The sequence below is a fragment of the Oryctolagus cuniculus genome, chromosome 2 (genome assembly GCF_051225735.1).
Source record: "Oryctolagus cuniculus isolate XC-2025 breed Fujian yellow rabbit chromosome 2, ASM5122573v1, whole genome shotgun sequence".
NCBI lineage: Eukaryota > Metazoa > Chordata > Mammalia > Lagomorpha > Leporidae > Oryctolagus > Oryctolagus cuniculus.
In genome coordinates this window covers 67937441-67958617 of record NC_142868.1, presented here as the reverse complement: position 1 = coordinate 67958617, position 21177 = coordinate 67937441, and the positions used below count along the sequence as shown (strand labels likewise).

The window sequence follows — 21177 nt, the reverse complement described above, 5'->3', positions numbered from 1 at the left end:
AATGTAAAATAATAGAAATCTTACAGTGTCTGGTTGCAGACAGATAGCTGGAAAAAAATTTTTAAATACTTGGCAATTAAACAACATACTTTTTTTTTTTTTTTTGACAGAGTAGACAGAAAGGTCTTCCTTTGCCGTTGGTTCACCCTCCAATGGCCACTGCGGCCGGCGCAGCGTGCTGATCCGATGGCAGGAGCCAGGTGCTTCTCCTGGTCTCCCATGGGGTGCAGGGCCCAAGCACTTGGGCCATCCTCCACTGCACTCCCGGGCCACAGCAGAGAGCTGGCCTGGAAGAGGGGCAACCAGGACAGAATCCAGCGCCCTGAACCGGGACTAGAACCCGGTGTGCCGGCGCCGCAGGCTGAGGATTAGCCTAGTGAGCTGCGGCGCCGGCCACAACATACTTATAAAGAACATGTATGTCAAAGAAGAAATCTTAACAGAAAACTAAATGTGTTTGAACTAAAGTGAAAAATATGGGATGCCAGGAAAGCAGTGCATCAGTCATCTAACTCATCTTAGCAATCCAGGTACAGAAGCAAAGGAAACCCAAAGTAAGCAGGAGACTAATAGTAAAAATTGGAGAAGAAATTAAATAAATTGAATATAGGAGCTCACGTGTTCTGGTTTGAGTATGATTTGCCTCTAAACTCATGCAGCATGTTAAACCCCAAAGTCGTTAAGTTAATGGTTCTAAGAGGAAGGAGGTAGTCCAGCTAAGGTGATTTGAAGAGGGTCCCTGGGTCACTGGGGTGAGCCATCAGATGTGGTTCTCACCGCAGGGTTGCTTAACAGTGTGAGCGTGGGCACGACCACTCTCTGGCTTGCCCATCCGTTGGTGAAGGGCACTTCTGGTCATTTTCTTTGCTGAGACATGTTTCCTAGATTGTCTGAGAAAGTACCACAGGCTGAATATTACATCTTAAATTTTTTTAAATGGTACATGCCAAGTTGTGCATGTATATTACATATGCTAAGCCGGAGAAACACATTTCAAAATCCTTCATGATACCTAATTTGATCCCTTTTTTTAACTCCTCTACAGAGAAAGAATAGAATCTAAAATTTGTAAAGAAGCCATCAATAAATTTCATTGTAATATTAAAGAAGAACTCATCAAAATGGTAAGCTCACTGACAAATTTCTTGGCCTAAGGTTTTTCAGCTTATCCTGAGGCAGTATGCTGTTAGCATAGAAAAGCTTGCATTTTCTGGCAATATGGTAATAAAGTCATTAGCACTACTCATATTTTACATGCTATTTTTAAATTAAATGTAACCTATGTCAAAATGATTAATCTTGGGAAATGCACAGGAATTATCTTTCGTTTCATACAGCTTAAAGAAGCCCAGATGTTGAAAAACCTGAAAAGGAAGAACGCTAAGGTAAGTGACATCAGCAATTAGGGTGATGTGACTACACGATACTAACACAGGTGGTTAGGACCTGACTTTGGGGTTTGCTGCCTTTAGAATTTTGTGTAAGAATTTTTATCTTTTTAGACTCTTATTTGGTTGATGTTCAAGGAAGTGCTATTAAATCTTTTTGAAAGATGTCTCAGTTGGTCTAAAAATGGCTATCAACGTCCAAAATGGTCCCTTATATGGGTACATGTTGAGTAATGTACATTTATTGCTTTTGTGGGTGTCAAAAAGCAAAACCTTTTAGAGCACTGTCTAAGGCAAAAGGGCAGCCGGGAAGAACACCAGGTTAGGAGTCCTAAGACCTCACCTGTAGTCCTGGCTCTGCCCCCTCAGTAGGCAGCAGTGGGAAACAAGCCAGTGAACACGGGATTCCCCTTTGCTTGTTTGTGAATGAATGGACCGAATGACCTCAGAGGTTGCACCACCAAACTTCCACGAATCCAGGAGTGCAAAGTCACTGTTCCTCTGCATTGGTAACAGAAATGACCTTGAGAAATATACATTTGTCTTCTGGCAATTACACATCTTTTTTTCTTTCAACTGTAATCTCATTTTGGTCATTTCTACATTGTTTATGGATGTCCAACAGCAGAGTATTAGGTAGTGACTAATGAGACCTCTGAGATAAGAAAACTTATTGAAATAGTTTTAAAAATACAAAACAGAGGCTGGCGCCACGGCTCATTAGGCTAGTCCTCCGCCTTGCGGCGCCGGCATGCTGGATTCTGTCCCGGTTGCCCCTCTTCCAGGCCAGCTCTCTGCTGTGGCCAGGGAGTGCAGTGGAGGATGGCCCAAGCCCTTGGGCCCTGCACCCCATGGGAGACCAGGAGAAGCACCTGGCTCCTACCATCGGATCAGTGCGGTGTGCCGGCTGCAGCGGCCATTGGAGGGTGAACCAACAGCAAAGGAAGACCTTTCTCTCTGTCTCTCTCTCTCACTGTCCACTCTGCCTGTCAAAAAAAAAAAAAAATACAAAACAGATCACAACACTGTCCTGCAAGATCACATCTGTCTAGCTCATGGGATCTACTGAGGATCTGGCCCCTCACCTTCTCCAGATCATCCTGAAGTAGATCCCCCACCCACACTATTCCAAGGTTCCCTCTTTTCCTGGCAGTACACATCACAAAATTAACAAAGAAATTACTCTTACTTAGGTGATTGCAGATATCAAGAAGAAAAGGCAGCGTTTGGTTGAAGTCCAGGATGAACTGCTTCGGTAAGATAGCAACAGTCCTGTGACAGAACATACCTCAAGGAACCCAAGTTAATACTTGCTGCTGTGCCATACGAAAACTCCAGGTTATCTTTGAATTTGGATGCTCAGTGAGGGCAGGTTATGCTACGTCGCTGTAGCCCCCATTAGCAAGGGAGGATTTGCCGCTGATGTCCCGACTTCTCTCAGCTGTGGCCTGAGTGGCACCCCAATTAAATTCATGCATAAATTAATGCAGTTAGACTGCCTGGCTTTGAATCCAGGCTCGGCCCCTCACTGCCCGTGCAACTTTAGCCAAGTCACTTAACCTGTTAATAACTCCGTTCCCTCTTTAGTATAAAGGCGTAATGCTATCTAACAGACCATTGGGTGTTGTGAGAAGTGCTTCATGGGGATGGCACATGGTTAAGTGCTGTATAAATGTTGGCAGTTTGTGTTGGTGAAACACAAACACCGTGGGTGGCACTCATGTGAATCCACATTCCCAGAACTGGCCAGCCGGGGTCTGGTTGCAAAGACTGGAGCCCAGAGCAGCCTGCAAGTGTTTCTTCCTGCTCTTCTGTACCTGTTGCGTGAGCTGGGAGTGTGATAGTAAAGCAGTACCAGGGAGGCTGTCTGCTCTGAAGGTGTACGACAGCTGAGAAAGGCCGGTAGACAAGACAGTGAAGCACAAAGTACTGTCGCAGGAGTTGAAGAGGGAGAATTGGTTGTCTAGTCCTTTGGTTTCCAAATTTAGACTACAGACAGGTGCTGGCCCAGGCTACAGCTAAGAACAGCCAAGGTAATACGACAGCCTACATCTAGCAGTCCCCTGGGTGCGGGGCGCTTTCCTGATTTCACCCTTTGATCATCCCTGTCATCACTGAGGGAGGTTATTATCTCTGGTGATAAGGCTTCATTACATATTTTAAAAACACACTTCTTTAGTTCCTTTTCTACTGGAGAGGTAGATTATTGTTTTAACTTTACGTTGGGAAAACTAGGCACGGAGAGGTAACATACCAACAGTCAAACCCCACAGAAGTGGGGGAGCTAGGATTCGCTGTCAGACCCCAATTCTGCCAGCTCAGTAGTGAGTCTAACAAAACGCTGCACTTGTCCACTGTAAAGGACAGCTTACAGGACTTATGTTGTGACATCATAGTAGACAAGAGTTTAGTTAGCATTTTTTTATGTAACAAAATAAAACTCCTTTTCTATTCCCTTTGTCTATAAGATCCAAGTTCTCTCTGAGAGCTGACGCAGCTGGCCCCAGCGGCTCATCTGCGAGGCTGAAAGCTGCCTTTCTCCTACATTTCAAATTGAAACCCGGAGCCTTTCATGCATTCCTGCTGTCAGAGCTGAAGGTAGACGGAGCAGCCACCACCCTGGTGTTCCATCCTTCACCCGGTGTACTTCTTTTCGCGCTAGGTTAGAGCCCCAGCTGATACAGCTACAAACAAAATACGACGAACTTAAGGAGAGAAAGTCATCCCTGAGGACGGCAGCAGATTTCCTATCTAATTTAAAACAGCTCTATCACGAGTACTCAGATGTTCAAGAGAAAGAACCAGACACAAAGGAAACGGTAACTTGGAGTTTTTTTTACTTTCGACTCTGCCTCAGGAGGGGAGCTGCAGCAGTACAGGAAAACCCGGGCTCACTGAGTTCAATAAGGGAAGAGTAGGCTTTGCACAACCACATTTTTTATGTCTAGCTCATGTTCTTGGTACATGTATCTAAAAAGCCATTATCTATAAATGGCAAGAAAAAGCAATATTATTGGATTAATAAAAAAAGTAACTACAAAATTTTTTATTTGAAAGTCACAGGTAGAGGAGAGACATCTTCCCTCTAGTGGTTCACGCCCCCAGACGGCTGCAACAGCCAGTGCTGGGCCAGGACCTTCACGTGGGTCTCCCACTGCTTTTCCCAGGCCATCAGCAGGGAGCAGCCGGGACATGAACTGGTGCTCATATGGGATGCTGTTAGGCCACAGCAGTGGCCCCCATTTCTGGACTTTTTAATATACACTTTAAGTTGTCCACCTAGTATAATTTTACATAAAATGTTACCAGATTTGTTTTCTAAATTCAGCTTTAAATTTTGACACTGATGCAGTTTTCCTGAGCCCAAAGTACCTAACTAGTCTAAAGCTTAAGTGGACTTGGTTATTAAATTTAGAAAAATAGCAACCACTTTCATTAAAACAAATTCAGCGACTGTACCTTTAGACCATATCACTCCCAGCTGTGTTCTCGGCCTCACCTCTTTTCCTAAACTAAACCTGTAGCACCAAGCAAGTTCTCCTCCCTCCACTCCCTGAGAGCAGGTGCTTAGTGTCTTAATTAGGCTCTTGAATTCTCTCAACATATGGTAAATTGTATGCCAGGAAAAAAATCCACTGTTTTCTAGGTAGTAGTCAGAAAACTAAAGAGGAATTTAATCAATTTTGGGTTGGCTTACTAGTTTAAACTCATGAGTTGATTTTGTTCGACTTGCATAGTAATTTTGTCTTATTGGAAGGATCAGTTCCATGATTAAAGTTTTCTTAGAGTGGATTTAGAGTTTTTTTTCCCCTTATGAGCTATTATAAGCTGGGTGTTCTCATCCTTTGGTTCTTCCAGTAAAAGTAAACCTGCCTAATGTTTTTTGTTGTGTGTTTTAAAATAGACATGAGATCAGACAGACTTGCTCAAACCAAGTCTTGACCTGCCCCAGGCACTCAGATGTACAGAGCCACTCCTTTGCAACGTTCTATGAATTCTATCCTAAGGAAATGAATTAAAACCAATTGTAAAAGTGAAAGGAAGAGGAGTTGACAAGTTAGATCTTTTCCATTGGTTTCAGATTGAACTATGTAAAGACAGGATTGTAAGAGTTTTTGATATTAGCTAATCTGAATTATTTTCTTTCAACAGTATGATTCATCCAGCCTTCCAGCTCTGTTATTTAAAGCAAGAACCTTTTTGGGAGCTGAAAATCATTTGCAAAATATCAACCACCAATTAGAGAATCTCCTTGACCAGCACTGAGGAGACAGCCGTACTGAAATGTGCCAACTTACTCCCCTGCGGCCTCTGAAAACAAGTAGGGTCCAGTCCCCAGGATTTAGTACTGATTAATAGTTTTAGAGGCCATGATCCTTTTAGGATAATGTCTTGAGTAATTTAAAAATGTTGAAACCCTATCTGAATCAGCCCCAAACATGTATGTTTTAACCTGTAAAATTAAGACAATGTGAACATAGACTAAATACTACAGTTAATTTCCAATAAAATTGATTTACTTACATTATTTTCCAAGTAACATTTGACAGACTGAATATAATTTTTTGTTACAAATCTCGCAGATTACAGCTGCTTATGTAATGTCCACAGTTGGCTACTCTTGTAATACTTCCATAATGAGGTCATCAGGAATCTCATCCACTCCACTACTGTGACGCAGAAGACTGCTCTCTGCAGCCTCTGCTAATTCAGCATCTTCAGTGGCTTCTAAAAAGCAAGCATCATCCATGCCATTGTCCCAGCCAGGGTCAGAGGATGCACCTGGGGATGGTTTATGAGGGCTCGTGGTTTCATGGTTCCTAGTTTCATCTGTTGTAAATTCTTCTTCCTTTAAAAAAAAAATCTAGTTGTAATTCTACATAGACTGAATATATAATGAAATCACCACATATTAAGATCTTAAGACCAGTTCGATAGGAGTGAGAATATTAACTGTTTCTGGAGTTGGCTCAGATACTCCTTAGACTCCCCATTTGAAACTGCCTGCAGTTCTGTGGCACAGATGTTTCAGCATCCCCAGCAGGTGCTACAGCAAGGACAGACTTAACTGTTCAAGTGGCCTGTGTACCTGTTAAAGACAAACTGCCAAGGACTAATCACTAAGGCTTACATGAGATAATAGTGATGTTAAATTTCCTTAACTTCATGTCCCATAGCCAAGTAACAATGTCCTTATTCCTCAGCTACATGCTTAAATTAGGTGTGGAGCCTCCGCCTGGGGCACCAGCATCCTGTAGGGGCACTGGTTCAAGTCCCAGCTGGGCCCTGCACCACGTGGGAGACCCAGAAGCAGCTGTTGCAGCCATTTGGGGAGTGGATGGAAGAATAAACCTTAAAAAGGAAAGGCCCCACAGAGTATTATGTATACTTACTGGTTTTAAAAATATGAGCCCAGATAAAAATGTTGTAATATTATGAGGAAGATTTTAAATTATTTGGGCAAATAAAGATCTTTGAAAGAAATTTTGGTGGTATTACTAGATTGTCAAACCACGATTAAAACTGCTGGCATAGTGGGTGAAGCTGCTACCTGCAGTGCCAGTATCCCCTACGGACACCGGTTTGAGATCCAGCTCTCTGCTGTGGCCCGGGAAAGCAGTGGAAGATGGCCCAAGTGCTTGGGCCCCTGCACCCTCGTGGGAGACCCAGAAGAAGCTCCTGGCTTCCTATTGGCGCAGTTCTGGCTGTTGTAGCCAGTTGGGGAGTGAACCAGCAGATGGAAGACCTCTCTCTGTGTAACTCTGACTTTCAAATAAATCTTTGGGGGAAAAAAATGGCAGCAAAGGGTATATGCAATTTTTTTATTTGAAAGGCAGAGTCACAAAGATCCCACATCCACTAGTTCACTCCCCCCAAATAACCGTAACAGCCAGGGCTAGGCCAAGAACCTGGAATGCAATCCAGGTCTCCCATGTGGGCTGCAGGAAGCAGAGGAGGCAGACAAGAACTGGGCACTCTGATATGTCTGCTGCAAGCACTGTGCCAGAAAGAAAGAAGGGTATTTTGGTTTATACAACCAGAAACCTCTTTAATGTCTAGGACTGGTTAAAGTGTACTAAATCTTATGCAGTAAAGAATGAAGTATGTGTTATTAAATATATACTGAGGTAGGAAAATCATCAAGATGGATCTTCAAGTGAAAACAATGTGTTACAAACATTGTGCTTAAAAAGCTTAGTGGAGGCGGGTGCCACGGCTCACTAGGCTAATCCTCCGCCTGTGGCGCCGGCACCCTGGGTTCTAGTCCTGGCTGCTCCTCTTCCAGCTCTCTGCTGTGGCCTGGGAAGGCAGTGGAGGATGGCCCAGGTGCTTGAGCCCCTGCACCCGCATGGGAGACTGGGAGGAAGCACCTGGCTTTGGCACGGCACAGCGTTCTGGCCATGGCAGCCATTTGGGGGGGTGAACCAACAGAAGAAAGACCTTTCTCTCTCTCTCCCTAACTCTGCCTGTCAAAAAAAAAAAAGCTTAGTGGACAGTGCTCCTGGTTCATTTATACTATAATACCAAGACTTAGTAATGACAATGATACAAAACTGCACTTACCTCTTTGAAAAGAAACAAAAGACACACTTCAGCAGGTAATGGCAAACCTGAATCAGAAAGATAGTAAAACTATTTTTATGTAAACATTAACTTTTACTTTATGGTAAATGTAAAAATTAATAACTCACAGTCAGTTTTGAAGTTTTCTGCTTTACATATAGGATCATGACATTTTTGATACCAAACTTCATTTTTCAGATCAACCAGAATCCTTTGTTTAAAAAAAGAAAAGTATTAATACCTAAGCTGTATAGAAAATTAAATCCAACTCAATGCTGTCTAAAAGAAACATGACTAAATCTTCAACTAAAAAGTAAAAACGAAAGAAGATACACAACAAACAAAACCAGTTGCCTAAAATATCACACAAAATGGACTTCAGGAGAAAAACACACACGCTGACAGAAGATCTCCCCGAAAGATAGAACAGCTCTCTCCCTGTGTCCATCAAATTACACAAAATGGAATTTGAGCATTGGTCTTTAAGAGGCGCATATTACTTACACATATATATACTATTACATGTAATATTTCACAGCTAAAAATAATTGGATATAATCTTATTTTTTTTTGTAAATGTCCACGCACAGAAGACTAGAAAGATGCATCAGTGCTAACTGTAGTTTTCACTGGGTTATAGGACTGTGGGGATCTTTTTTGGTGACAGCTTGGTGTATTGAGCATATAATTCTCTTTTAAGATTTATTTATTTTTAAGGGGAGGGAGGGAGGGAGGGAAACACACATGGAAGCAACAGAGGTTTCTCTCCACACTGGCTCTTTCCCAATGTGGCTACAAACTGCCAAAGCCAGGAGCCTGGAACTCCACCCAGATCTCCCTCACGGGTGACAGACCCAAGCTCTTGGGCCATCTGCTGCTTTCCCAGGCGCTTTAGACGGACAGGAGAGCAGCCAGGACTTGAACTGGTGCTCTGGCATGGAACAGCAGCACTGCAAGCTGCAGCTTACTGTGCGAGGCCACAACAGTGGCCCAAGAATAGAGCTTTTCAAGATTGTTTTTAATTTAAGAATATCAACCATAGCACTGAATCATGCCACACATTTTCCAACACACACTTGGATCATCTCCCCCTTCTAGCACATGTGCTATGTAAGAGTATCAGCTTTGACATTAAATATGAAATAACATTTCCCATGTTGTAACTAGATTTCTGTTTTATTCCCCTTCTGTCTATATCCCTTTATTATTTTAAATTATATTTCTAGTTTTACTTCATCTTTTTACTTCCTCTTGTTTTGCCAGGAGCATTTTAAAAAATTACCTAAAACAGGGCCTGGCATTTCTAACAAGCATCCAATAGCTCAGTAATGTGTGATTTATCTATATTCAGTTAACACAGCCTTAACCTCCAGCTCTGTAGCACTGAGGAGTTGTCGTCTTGCCGTAATCGGCCCAGTTTCAATCACTTCCACAGGTATCTAGAACACCCTTTTCATCACATCCACTCCCTGCCTGCTGCTTGCTTTTTAGTCCTTAATTTACTTCAGTCTTCAAGATTATAGACTATGTCATTTTATCAAAGGACAAATAAAGCTGCTGTATGTTAGAAGCAATGTAATAAGATCTCTGAATATTATAAACCCCAACAAATGTAATAATCTAATTAGTTTAACTTGTTACATTTTTATATTGTCAGCTTTATTTCAAAGTTGTAAACATGGGGCCAGTGCTGTGGCTTAGTAGGCTAAGCTTCCACCTGCAGCATCAGCATCCCAAATGGGCACCAGTTGTGTCCTGGCTACTTCTCTTCCGATCCAGCTCCCTGCTTATGGCCTGGGAAAGCAGTGGACCCCTGCTTCTACGTACGAGACTCAGAAGAAGCTTCTGGCTCCAGGCTCCTCATCACCTCTGTTCCTGCCATTGCAGCCTTTTGGGGAGTGAACCAGTGGATGGAAGACCTCTGACTCTCCATCTCTCTAACTCTGCCTCTCAAATAAATTTAAAAACAATCTTTAAAAAAAAGTTATAAACATTCAGAATACATCTCAGCATTAATAAACAAGATTACTTACATGATGTTATTACTCTTGTGGGCTCTTCCAATGTTCTCACACCAGCGATATTTGAAAATATCATAAACCAACAACTGTTCTGGGAAAAAGTAGCTCCAACGCCTAATTCCTAAAATAAAGAATGTTTCTAACGATATCATGACTCTATCATATAACAGTTAATAAAAAATAAGATGAGTTGTACCTCCTTTAATGTCATTTTTAGTCACCAAGGAAAGAACAAACTGATCGACTTCAGGGTAGGGTGAACACTGAAAACCTTCGATGGTTCCTACTGCAACAGAGAAGAATTATTTAAAAATTGTAACATCTGAAAGTTGAGAACTTAAATTTTAAGTTGCTGTTTAGAACAGTTACGGGTTTTGCAACCCTTCCAGTTTGGGTGGGTGTTTTTTTGGGCGGGGGGGTGGTTTGGCAATTTGCAGTTAGCTCATAGGTTCTTTTATCCTACAGGGAAGTAGATAACATTGATAAGGCCACTCTGTGGTCATGAGGACTCACGACTAAAACGAGAGCACTCTGTAATCATGTCTGAACAGTCAGAACATGAGCATTTTGCAAACCACAAAAATCACCAACTGGCCCCCTACTCTGGCCAACTGCTGTGGCCGTACCACCATAGCTTCAGTTTCCCTCTAGCCCGCCTGCATTCTAGATAACGGCTACAGAGCTACCCAGAACTGTCCCTGACAACACCCAACTCGGAACAAGCCCAGCCTTCCTACAAAGCAGCCTCCCACTGTTTCCAGGACTAACTGACTCAACTTCCTTGCTATGGGTGTGTTCCCTGTGGTCTTTAGGGGGCACTAACAGTTCAATTATATTTCTACCTAAAACTCTATTGTAATGTAGAATGATGCATTTAAAACTTCATGGAGGGGTTAATGTTGTAGTGCAGTGGGCTAAGCTGCTACTGTCAACACTGGAATCCTGTATCAGAGTGCTGATGTGAGTCCGGGCTGCTTTGCCTCCAATCCAGCTTCCTGCTAACGTGCCTATGCAGAATATGGCCTAAGCACCTATTTGGGACACCAGGATGTCCTAGCCCCTGGCTTTAGCCTGCCCCAGACTTGACATTTGTGCGGGTGAACCAATGAAAACAAGATCATTTTGTCTCTCCCTCATCCCACCCACCACCCACCTCTCTGCTGCTCTGCCTTTTAAATAAACAAAATTAAATAAAATTCTATTTAAGGTTTTTTTATTTTTTTTGTAAGATGTATTTTACTTGAAAGGCAGAGTTACAGAGAGGCAGAGACACAGAGGGGTCTTCCGTCCACTTGTTCACTCCCCAAGTGGCCACAATGACGAGCTGGGCCGATCTAAAGCCAGGAGCCAGGAGCTTCTTGATCTCCCACGTGGGTTCAGAGGTCCAAGGACTGGAGCCATCTTCCACTGCTTTCCTAGGCCATAGCAGAGAGCTGGATCGGAACTGGAGCAGCCAAGACTCGAGCCGGCACCCATAAGGGATGCCAGCTCTATAGGTGGCAGCTTTACCCACTATGCCACAGCAATGACCCCCCTATTTAAGTTTTGAAGACAAATAGTTTTCTTAAAATGAAGTCTATATTTCCCTTATGAAAATAAGTGGAGAGATTTTAGAAAATATATTAATGTGGGGGCTGGCACTGTGGCATAGTGGTAAAGCCGCAGCCTGCAGTGCCAGCTTCCTATATGGGCACTGGTTCAAGTCCTGGCTGCTCCACTTCTGATCCAGCTCTCTGCTATGGCTTAGAAAAGCAGTAGAAGGATGGTCCAAATCATTGGGCCCCTATACCCTTGTGAGAGACTGGAAGAAGCTCCTGGCTTCGATCGGCACAGCTCCAGCCATTGCGACATCTGGGCAATGAACCAGCAGATTAAAGACTCATTCTCTCTCATTCTCTCTCTCTCTCTCTAATTGAAGGCCCTCTCCCTGTTTTTGCCTCTCTAACTCTGCCTTTCAAATAAATCTTTAAAAAAATAAAGAAAATATATTAATGTAAAAATGAGAGAAGTGAGTTCCAGATCAATGTCAAGAAATACATGTTAAACAACCAGAGGAAACAAATGTGTAAGAAAATGTCACCCAGGCAGTTCCCACGTGTAGGGATGTGAGGAGCAGGCTGCAGCTCTTCACTGGCCACCTTCGGCCTGGCAGGTCAACTTGTCCACACTGAATGTGCTCTGGCTGCAGTAGGTGCAGGAGCTCCTTCAGTGCGAACTAGAGGTGCAAACCATATGGGCATTTGGTGCACCAGTTAAGTGCTGCCTGGGATGCTCACCTCCCATACAACGCTTGCATTCAAGTCCTCGCCACAGTCCTGATTCCAGCGTCCTGCTAATGCTCAGACCAGAGAGCAGCAGATGATGGTCAAGGAATCAGAGTCCCTACCAACCATGTGGGAGACCCAGATGGAGTTCCAGGCTTCTCACTTCAGCCTGCCCACCCGAAACTGCCGCAAGCATTTGGGGAGTGAACCAATGGATGGAAAATCTTTCAAATAAATAAAAATTGATAAAATTCTAAAAAGCTGCAAATGCTGTGGCATTAGCAAGAGGAGATGTTCTTGTCTTCCAAGAAACCACTCCCACAGCTCAAATGGTACAGGAGCTCTGGGATGCAAGACTTAGTCACAGTCAGGTACTGTCTGTCTGGAGTTTCTTAATTTTGGTTGGGATGAAAGGCAGCCATATTTATTTTAGTCAGAACCATCTGGAGCTTACTTTGCCTGGAAAGCCACAACAATGGGAAAGAACCAAGCGCATGGGAAAACTTTCAGACTTCCATTACATTTTTTTTTTTTTTTTTGAGACAGGCAGAGTTAGTGAGAGACAGAGAAACAGAGAGAAAGGTCTTTCTTCCGTTGGTTCACCCCCTAATGGCTGCTACGGCCAGCGCGCTGCACTGATCTGAAGCCGGAGCGGGGTGCTTCCTCCTGGTCTCCCTTGTGGGTGCAGGGCCCAAGCACCTGGGCCATCCTCCACTGCACTCCCAGGCCACAGCAGAGAGCTGGATTGGAAGAGGAGCAACCCGGACAGAACCTGGTGCCCCAACCGGGACTAGAACCTGGGGTACTGGCGCCGCAGGCGGAGGATTAGCTTAGTGAGCCGTGGCACCGGCCTTTTTTTTTTTTTTTTTTTTTAAAGATTTGTTTGTTTATTTGAAAGTCAGAATTACACAGAGAGGAGAGGCAGAGAGAGAGAGGTCTTCCATCCACTGGTTCACTCCCCCAGTTGGCCACAACGGCTGGAGCTGGGCCAATCCGAAGCCAGGAGCCAGGAGCTTCCTTCGAGTCTCCAACAAGGGTGCAGGGACCCAAGGACCTGGGCCATCTTCTACTGCTTTCCCAGGCCATAGCAGAGAGCTGGATCAGAAAAGGAGCAACCGGGACTCGAACCGGCACCCATATAGGATGCCTGTGCTCCTGGCCAGGGCATTAACCAGCTGAGCCACAGCGCCGGCTCTGCCATTATATCTTTTCAAGATATTTTCTTTTCAAGAAAACTTGAAGATGCCCTTCACACAGCCATTTTAACCCTAAAGAAAAGTTTTCTAGGGCAAATGACACAAGTTACAGGGAAGCTGGAATCTGCAATGAAGCTGGATTTAGGAGGCATATTCCAACTGAAGCAAACGATCATTGGCTGCTGTGACGTAATAACAAAGCTACTGAACAAGCCAGAATTCAGATAACCATTTAAACATGTTTAAAGTACAGATTATTTTGCAGACTTTTTGCATACCACTCTTAAGGATTTTTATTTATTTCCACTTTGTTTGAAAGGCACTGAGACAGACAGAGAGATCCTCTATTCCCTGGTTCACTCCCCGGATGCCTCAGGTCTGAGCCCGGCTGAAGGCAGGAGCCCAGAACTCACCTGGGTTTCCCAGCTGGGACTCAAGTACTGGAGCCGTTACTGGCTGCCTCTGAGGACGCTTACTGGCAGGAAGCAGGATCGGGAGTGGAGTAGCAGGAACCCAAACCAGGCATTCCAACGTGGGCTATCAGAGTTTCAAGCAACGACCTGACTCCTACTGCACCAAGCAGGTGGCACATGGTTGAATGGGTTGTTTTCAATGACAAAAACCAAAATAAACTGTTAAATCTACCAAAAAAGTTACACTAACTTGTGGTCATACCATATGAAATTTTAGTGCCTTTTGTATCTTATCATAAATGGGTATTTTACATATTATATAGGCTTTATAAATTTAAATTTAATGGCTACAGAATATTGGTATGTCACCAATCCAATTTTGTTGTACCTTTAATTATTTTTGTTTTTCCCTACTTACAATAAAGCAATATACTGAAACATATTAATAAAAATATTTACTGGAGGGTTTATGTAAGGAACCTTAAGAGAAAAATCCGCACTTCTTCAGGACGAGCATGGGTAAATCCTGATAGGGCCGCTCTACAAACACTGTGCAGTCACTACAAGCATGAGGAAGATCTCCCTGTACTGAAAATACAGGGGGAGCTCTGCAGGACCAAGTAGCAAACTACTGCAGGGTCCCCCTCTTGGACTGCGGACAAAAGCGTAAAGAGAATTTTTACTTTATTTTCATGTGTTTATCAAAAAATCTAATCACCTTATACTGTTTTGAAAAATTCCATACAATGAAAACTAGTAAATACTTTAATAATAATCTTTAAAACCATTTTTCACTTTGAATAGCAACCTCAAAGTAATCTCCAGTAATCAGCAGAGATGAATACTTACGTTGTATGACCTTTTAAGGCAAAGTGAGTTTTTAATCATTAAATTCTGATAGAAAATTACTTTTAAAATTACCTGAAGGGCTGGTACTATTAAAGTGCTTCATTCGCTTTCTTTTATTCTGAGGTGTGTCACATGTTAGAATTCGTAAAGTATCTGAGAATCTGAAGAAAATAATTAAAAATTATATTAGAATTAAACAAGCAGGGATATATAGAAAGAAAACTAAATTCCAAATAGATCTGTAACTAAGCCACATTTCTCCACAAAAACACCAATTCTATTCATCTAAAAAAAAATATGATTTGTTAGTTAAAAAAATAAAAAATTTGTCAGTTTAACAGAGTAGGATGATCACTGTTCAGCAGTTTTCTCAGGGGGAAGTCTGGCCTGAGAGTTAAGATGCCACTTACGACATTTGCATCACAAATCCAGGAGCCTGGGTTGAATCTCAGCCCTGCTTCTGATTCCAACTTCCTGCTAACCTGCACCTGGGAGGCAACAGTGATGGTTCAACTATTTAGGTCCCTGCCACCCACATGAGAAACCCAGACTGAGTTCCTGGCTCCCAACTTCAGCCTGGCCCAACCCTGGATGTTGTGGGCATTTGGGGAATGAACTACCGTACTATTCCCCAAACACATGGAGCCTTTGAAATTTGTTATAAACCCGTGAATAAAAAAGAAAAAACCGTGAATAAGAGCAAAATATGAAGAAAAAAAGATTAAAGGGAAAAACTGATTAAAATTTACTCAAAGAAAAGGCACATTTGTAATCAAAAAATTTAGCCTTGGCTCCTTGAAATAAAAATATCTGGTATATACTTAGACACACAAAAGAAAAGTAAGATAATTTTTATTTTTTTAAAAAAGATTTATTTATTTATTTGAAAGTCAATTACACAGGGAGAGGAGGAGAGGCAGAGAGACAGAGAAAGAGGTCTTCCATCTGCTGGTTCACTTCCCAATTGGCTGCAACGGCTGGAGCTGAGCCGATCTGAAGCCAGGAGCCAGAAGTTTCTTCCAGGTCTACCAACGGGTGCAGGTGCCCAAGCACTTGGGCCATCTTCTGCTGCTTTCCCAGGCCATGGCAGACAGCTGGATTGGAAGTGGAGCAGCCGAGATTTGAACCGGTGCCCATATGGGATGCCAGCACTGCAGGTGGCAGCTTTACCCGCTATGCCACAGCTCCGGCTCCTGTAATCCTACATTTTTTTAAAGATTTATTTTTATTTATTTGAAAGACAGGTAGAGACAGAGAGAGAGAGGTCTTCCATCTACTGGTTCACTCCTCAGGTGGCCGCAATGGCTGGAGCTGCACTGATCCAAAGCCAGGAGCCAGGAGCTTCTTCTGGGTCTCCCACATGGGTGCAGGGGCCCAAGGACTTGGGCCATCTTCACGGCTATCGTGGGCCACAGCAGAGAGCTGGATCAGAAGAGGAGCAGCAGGGACTAGAACCGGCGTCCATATGGGATGCCGGCGCTTCAGGCCAGGGCTTTAACCCGCTGTACCACAGCACCAGAAAGAAAATCTATTTCTTTGAAAGTGAGAATTATAGAGAAAGGGAGAGATACAGAGAGTGGTCTTCCATCTGTTGGTGTATTCCCCAAGGAGCCACAACAGCCAGGGGTGGACCCGGCTGAAGCCAGGAGACAGGAGCTTCATCCAGGTCTTCCATGTGGGTGCAGGGCCCAAGGACTTGGGCCATCATTCCCTGCTTTCCCAGGCACTTGAACAGGGAGCTGGATCTGAAGTGGAGCAGCTGGGACTTGAACTGGCACCCATATGGGATGCCAGCACTGTAGTCAGCAACTTTACCAGCTGTACCACAGCGTGGGCCCTGAGGTAATCCTATTCGACGGAAGAGCCCTCCATTGTCTGTAGGATCGATATTGGAACACAGCAGGAGATACACAATTTTGATACAACTCCTAGACTCTCAGATCCACCACTAGTGCCAACTGACATCTCCTGAGATGCTAACATGTGCTGGGCACTGTTTTAAGTATTTTATGTGAACGGTTTTAACATATTTAATTCTACTAAAAATTCTGAAAATAGGTGGTATTATGTCCACTTTAAAAAATAAAGGAAGTGGGGCCAGCGCTGTGGCGTGGCAGGCTAAGCCTCCACCTGCAGCACCAGCATCCCACATGGGCCAGGTTCACGTCTCAGCTGATTCTCTTCCGGTCCAGCTCAGGTAGTTGTTTTCATTCTTTATAAAAGTGATATTCATTTTAGAAAAACTGAAAAATACGTGATATAATCATTTAAAAGATGCAAAGAGGAGCCGGCGCCACGGCTCACTAGGCTAATCCTCTGCCTTGCGGCGCCGGCACACCGGGTTCTAGTCCCGGTTGGGGTGCCGGATTCTGTCCCGGTTGCCCCTCTTCCAGGCCAGCTCTCTGCGGTGGCCAGGGAGTGCAGTGGAGGATGGCCCAAGTACTGGGACCCTGCACCCCATAGGAGACCAGGAGAAGCACCTGGCTCCTTCCATCGATCAGCGCGGTGCGCCGGTCATAATGCGTCGGCCACGGTGGCCATTGGAGGGTGAGCCAACGGCAAAGGAAGACCTTTCTCTCTGTCTCTCTCACTGTCCACTCTGTCAAAAAAAAAAAAAAAAAGATACAGAGAGGAAACTAAGTGGCTAAAAATCTCAGAAAAGAGTATTTTAAGAATGGAGAGTCATTTTCTTGAGATAGGATGAATTTACACAATTCACTTTTTAGCAATATGCAATAGCATTCATGACTGAATAATCAATCAGGAGTATACAACAGTTTAATTTTTGCCTACATACCTGACATTGCATACCAAAGAAGAGAGGAAATACTGGTTTTCTTCAGGAATCGTTTTTGATTGTTTAGGAAAGAATTTGTTATCTTCAGCAATCTCCAAAGCCACATGCTTTCCTAGTTTTGATGACTTATACAGCCGGAAGTTTCTATTTCTTGTATAAACTCCTACATCAAAAATTAGTAAAGTAGTATGTATGAAATCTGTGCAATTTCCATGAAGATTCTGAAGAACCCTTGCAAGCACAGATTTCAAGAATTGTTTGCACCAAAATAAATTTATCTTTTAGTTTGATTTTCCATGAGCCTTTTGAGGTATGAAGATAATTTAGAATTGACATGGAAGAATGCTATTTCCAGAAAGTACAAGCTAGACAGTTTTCTATCAACTTTTCAATTGAAAACAAATGGGGGCCTGTGCTGTGGCACAGTAAGTTAGTTCTCTGCTTGCGGCGTCTGCATCCCACACTGTGAGAGGCCAGAGCCACGCCATGACAGGCTTCTCACAAGACAAAGGAAGTGGCTAGGCCCAGGATGCTTCTCTGTGCTGAAACCTGACACCGGGCAGTCCTTGGTCTGCCAGGACCAGGTGGGGGCAATCAATAAGGTGGGCCATCCTTGGTCCAGCAGGGCCAGGGGAAAGAAGGAATGCAGACAACCTAATACTTGTTTGCCTGGGGACTATAAAAACCCTGGGGGGGGCAGCACCGTGGCTCACTTGGTTAATCTTCCGCCTGCAGTGCCACCATCCATATGGCTGCCAGGTCCTAGTCCCAGTTACTCCTCTTCCAGTCCAGCTCTCTGCTGTGGCCCAGTAGGCAGCGGAGGATGGCCCAAGTGCTTGGCCCCTGCACCCGCATGGGAGACCAGGAGGAAGCACCTGGCTCCTGGCTTTGGATTTTTTTTTCTGCATCCTATTTGAACTCTTTATTTAACATAGAGTTAATCTTACGTATATAAAGTCAAGTGAAAATAGATATCAGTAAAACATAAGAGTGGGAATAAGGGAGGGAGGAGGATGTTTTTACCTATTAATATATATAGTTCTGCATACATTCCTACAGACTTACTTCTAAGGATACAGTTACAAATTTGTCAAGGGACTCCAAATCCCATTAAACTTGGTGGTAAAAATGCCATCTTAATTGTTGAAGTGATCATATTAACTGTTAAAGTGAACATATAGGCAGGATCAAGTGCCTGGTAATAGAATTAAAAAGGAGAGGATGTCCAACATGGGAAGCAGTCCACACAACAGACTCATAGAATGACAATCGCTTTAAATAACACTCTGACCTCAGAATCAGCCTTAAGTCTTCCTGGTCTGGCTGAAAAGCCCATGAGAGCATTTCAAGCATGGAAAGCCAAGACACTGTGGCAAAAAATGTTCTACATGAAGGATCTCTGTGAGAGAGATCCCAGTGAAAAGAAGTCGCCATCAAAGAAGGATGTACTTTTATCTAAAGGAAGGACAGAACTTCCACTTTGCTTATGGCCTTGTCCAAATACTGACGGAGTTTGTGGACTCAAAAGGCTTCCATAGCCCAGACAGCTCATTTCAAGAGCCTTGGGTGGTCACTAACGTCATACATAAGAGTGTTAATTGTTAAATTAACAACAGGAGTCACTGTGCACTAACTCCCCATGCAGGACATTTGTCCTCAATGAGTTGTACTGAGAATTAATTGTAAAACCAGTTTCCCAGGTTTGTGTGTGTGTGTGTGCACGCACAAGTGCACACACAAATTGTTGAAATCTACTTAACATAGAGTTGGTCTTCTGTGTACAAAGTTAATTGAAAATCAATCTTAATGGAGAATGGTACTGGCAAGGAGAGAAGGAAGAGATGGGTTGGAAGTGTGGGTGGGAGGGCTGATATGGTGAGAAGAGTAACAATATTCCTAAAGTTGTACCTATGAAATTTGTATTCCTTAAAAAATAAATTTCAAAAAAATTTTTAAATATTAATTTTTTAAAAAAGTTAATACAGATAAGCAGAATATCTTCAAGACCCGGGGATAAGCAAAGATATTTTACAGAATTCCAATAAATAACCACAGAGGAAAACACTAATAAATCAGACTATTACTATTATTTAAAGGTAGTAACTTTGATTCATCAAAGACACCACGGCTCAATAGGCTAATCCTCCACCTAGCGGCGCCAGCACACCGGGTTCTAGTCCCGGTCGGGGCGCCGGATTCTGTCCCAGTTGCCCCTCTTCCAGGCCAGCTCTCTGCTGTGGCCCGGGAAGGCAGTGGAGGATGGCCCAAGTGCTTGGGCCCTGCACCCCATGGGAGACCAGGATAAGTACCTGGCTCCTGCCATTGGATCAGCACAGTGCGCCGGCCACGGTGGCCATTGGAGGGTGAACCAACGGCAAAGGAAGACCTTTCTCTCTGTCTCTCTCACTGTCTACTCTGCCTGTCAAAAAAAAAAAAAAAAAAAAGAAAAGAAAAGAAAAAATATATATACTATGGAGAGAGAATTCTACAATCTGCAAGAGAACAGCTTCAAGTCACACTTAAGGGAGTTCCCACGAGACCAACAGCAGATTCCTCAAAAGAAACCTTACAAGCCAAGAGGGAAAGTGATATATTACAAGTTCTGAAGAAAAAAAAAAAACTGTCAATTAAGAACACTATACTTGGAAAAGCTCTTTCACAAATGAACAAGAAATATTTACTAAGATGAGAAAAACAGACTTCATCACCACCAGATTGCCTTACAAAAAATGCTTAAGGAAGTGCTACAGAGAAAAGCAAAAGAAAGATAATTATCACCATAAAAACTGTATAAAAGTTTAAAAATACTAGAAAAAAAAAACAAAGAATATTCAAAATAAAAAGAAATTTTTAAAAAAGGACTAATTCATAACTTACCAAAAAATAAATTTAAATGAACTTCTCTAAATAAAAGATACACATGGCTGAATGGGTTAAAAAAAAAAAGTCCAAGGGCCAGTACTGTGGCACAGTAGGCTACGCCTCTGCCTTCAGCACCAGCATCCCACAGGGGCACTAGTTTGTGTCCCAGATGCTTCTCTTCCGATCCAGCTCTCTGGTAGGGCCTGGAAAATTAGAAGATGGCCCAAGCACTTGGACCCGAAAGAAGCTCCAGGCATCTGGCTTCATATCGGCCGAGCTCTGGTCATTGCAGCCATTTGGAGAGTGAACCAACAGATGGAAGATCTTTCTCTTTGTCTCTCCCTCTCTCTGACTGTAACTGTCTCTCAAATAAATAGATAAAATCTTAAAAAAAAAAATACAAAAAAAGTTCAGTGATATACTGCCTACAAGAAACTTAAATCCCCAATAAAGAAAGACACCGGCTGAAAGTGAAAGGATGGAAAAAGATATCCCCTGCAAATGGAACCAGAAATGAGCAGGAATAACTGTACTCATCAGACAATATGACTTTAAGACAAAAACTGTAAAGAGACAAAGAAAGTCATTATATAATGATCAAAGGATCAATTCATCAAAAAGATGACTTTAAGTGTTTTTGCAAGGCTACAGTGCCAAATTTCATAAAGCAAACATCAGATATAAAGGGAGAGATAAGCCCAAACACAACAATAGTGAGGGACATAAACACCGTTTCCATCAGTAGAAAGATCATCCAGACCAAAAGAAAAATCAGCAAAGAAATATCATAGTTAAACTATATCACAGGGGCAAGCATTTGGTG

At 43.1% G+C, this 21177-nt stretch overlaps 2 protein-coding genes across 19 annotated transcripts in view; one reads left to right on the top strand and one right to left on the bottom strand.

Moving 5' to 3' along the window:
* LOC127482610 (centromere protein U) overlaps positions 1-10168 on the top strand; it is a 49653-nt gene extending 39485 nt beyond the window's left edge. For 9 of the 15 annotated variants that reach the window (XM_089325639.1, XM_089325638.1, XM_070067778.2 and 6 more), the window contains 5 exons: positions 1046-1124; positions 1338-1385; positions 2582-2643; positions 4051-4207; positions 9610-10168. In XM_089325639.1, coding sequence (XP_089181765.1) covers positions 1046-1124; positions 1338-1385; positions 2582-2643; positions 4051-4207; positions 9610-9942 — 679 coding nt within the window. In that variant the 3' untranslated portion in view covers positions 9943-10168. Of the gene's footprint in view, positions 1-1045; positions 1125-1337; positions 1386-2581; positions 2644-4050; positions 4208-5540; positions 5929-9609 lie in introns of those variants that run through there. The other 6 variants (XM_089325644.1, XM_089325643.1, XM_070067783.2 and 3 more) reach the window with 2 other exon arrangements.
* LOC149127801 (DNA-directed primase/polymerase protein-like) overlaps positions 6001-21177 on the bottom strand; it is a 37304-nt gene continuing 22127 nt past the window's right edge. The window contains exons 6-12 of one of the 4 annotated variants that reach the window (XM_089325689.1): positions 17493-17655; positions 14768-14856; positions 10170-10256; positions 9986-10094; positions 8081-8163; positions 7953-7999; positions 6001-6237 (exon numbers count right to left, since the gene is read on the bottom strand). In XM_089325689.1, coding sequence (XP_089181815.1) covers positions 6004-6237; positions 7953-7999; positions 8081-8163; positions 9986-10094; positions 10170-10256; positions 14768-14856; positions 17493-17655 — 812 coding nt within the window. In that variant the 3' untranslated portion in view covers positions 6001-6003. Of the gene's footprint in view, positions 6238-7952; positions 8000-8080; positions 8164-9985; positions 10095-10169; positions 10260-14767; positions 14857-17492; positions 17656-21177 lie in introns of those variants that run through there. The other 3 variants (XM_089325688.1, XM_089325686.1, XM_089325687.1) reach the window with 3 other exon arrangements.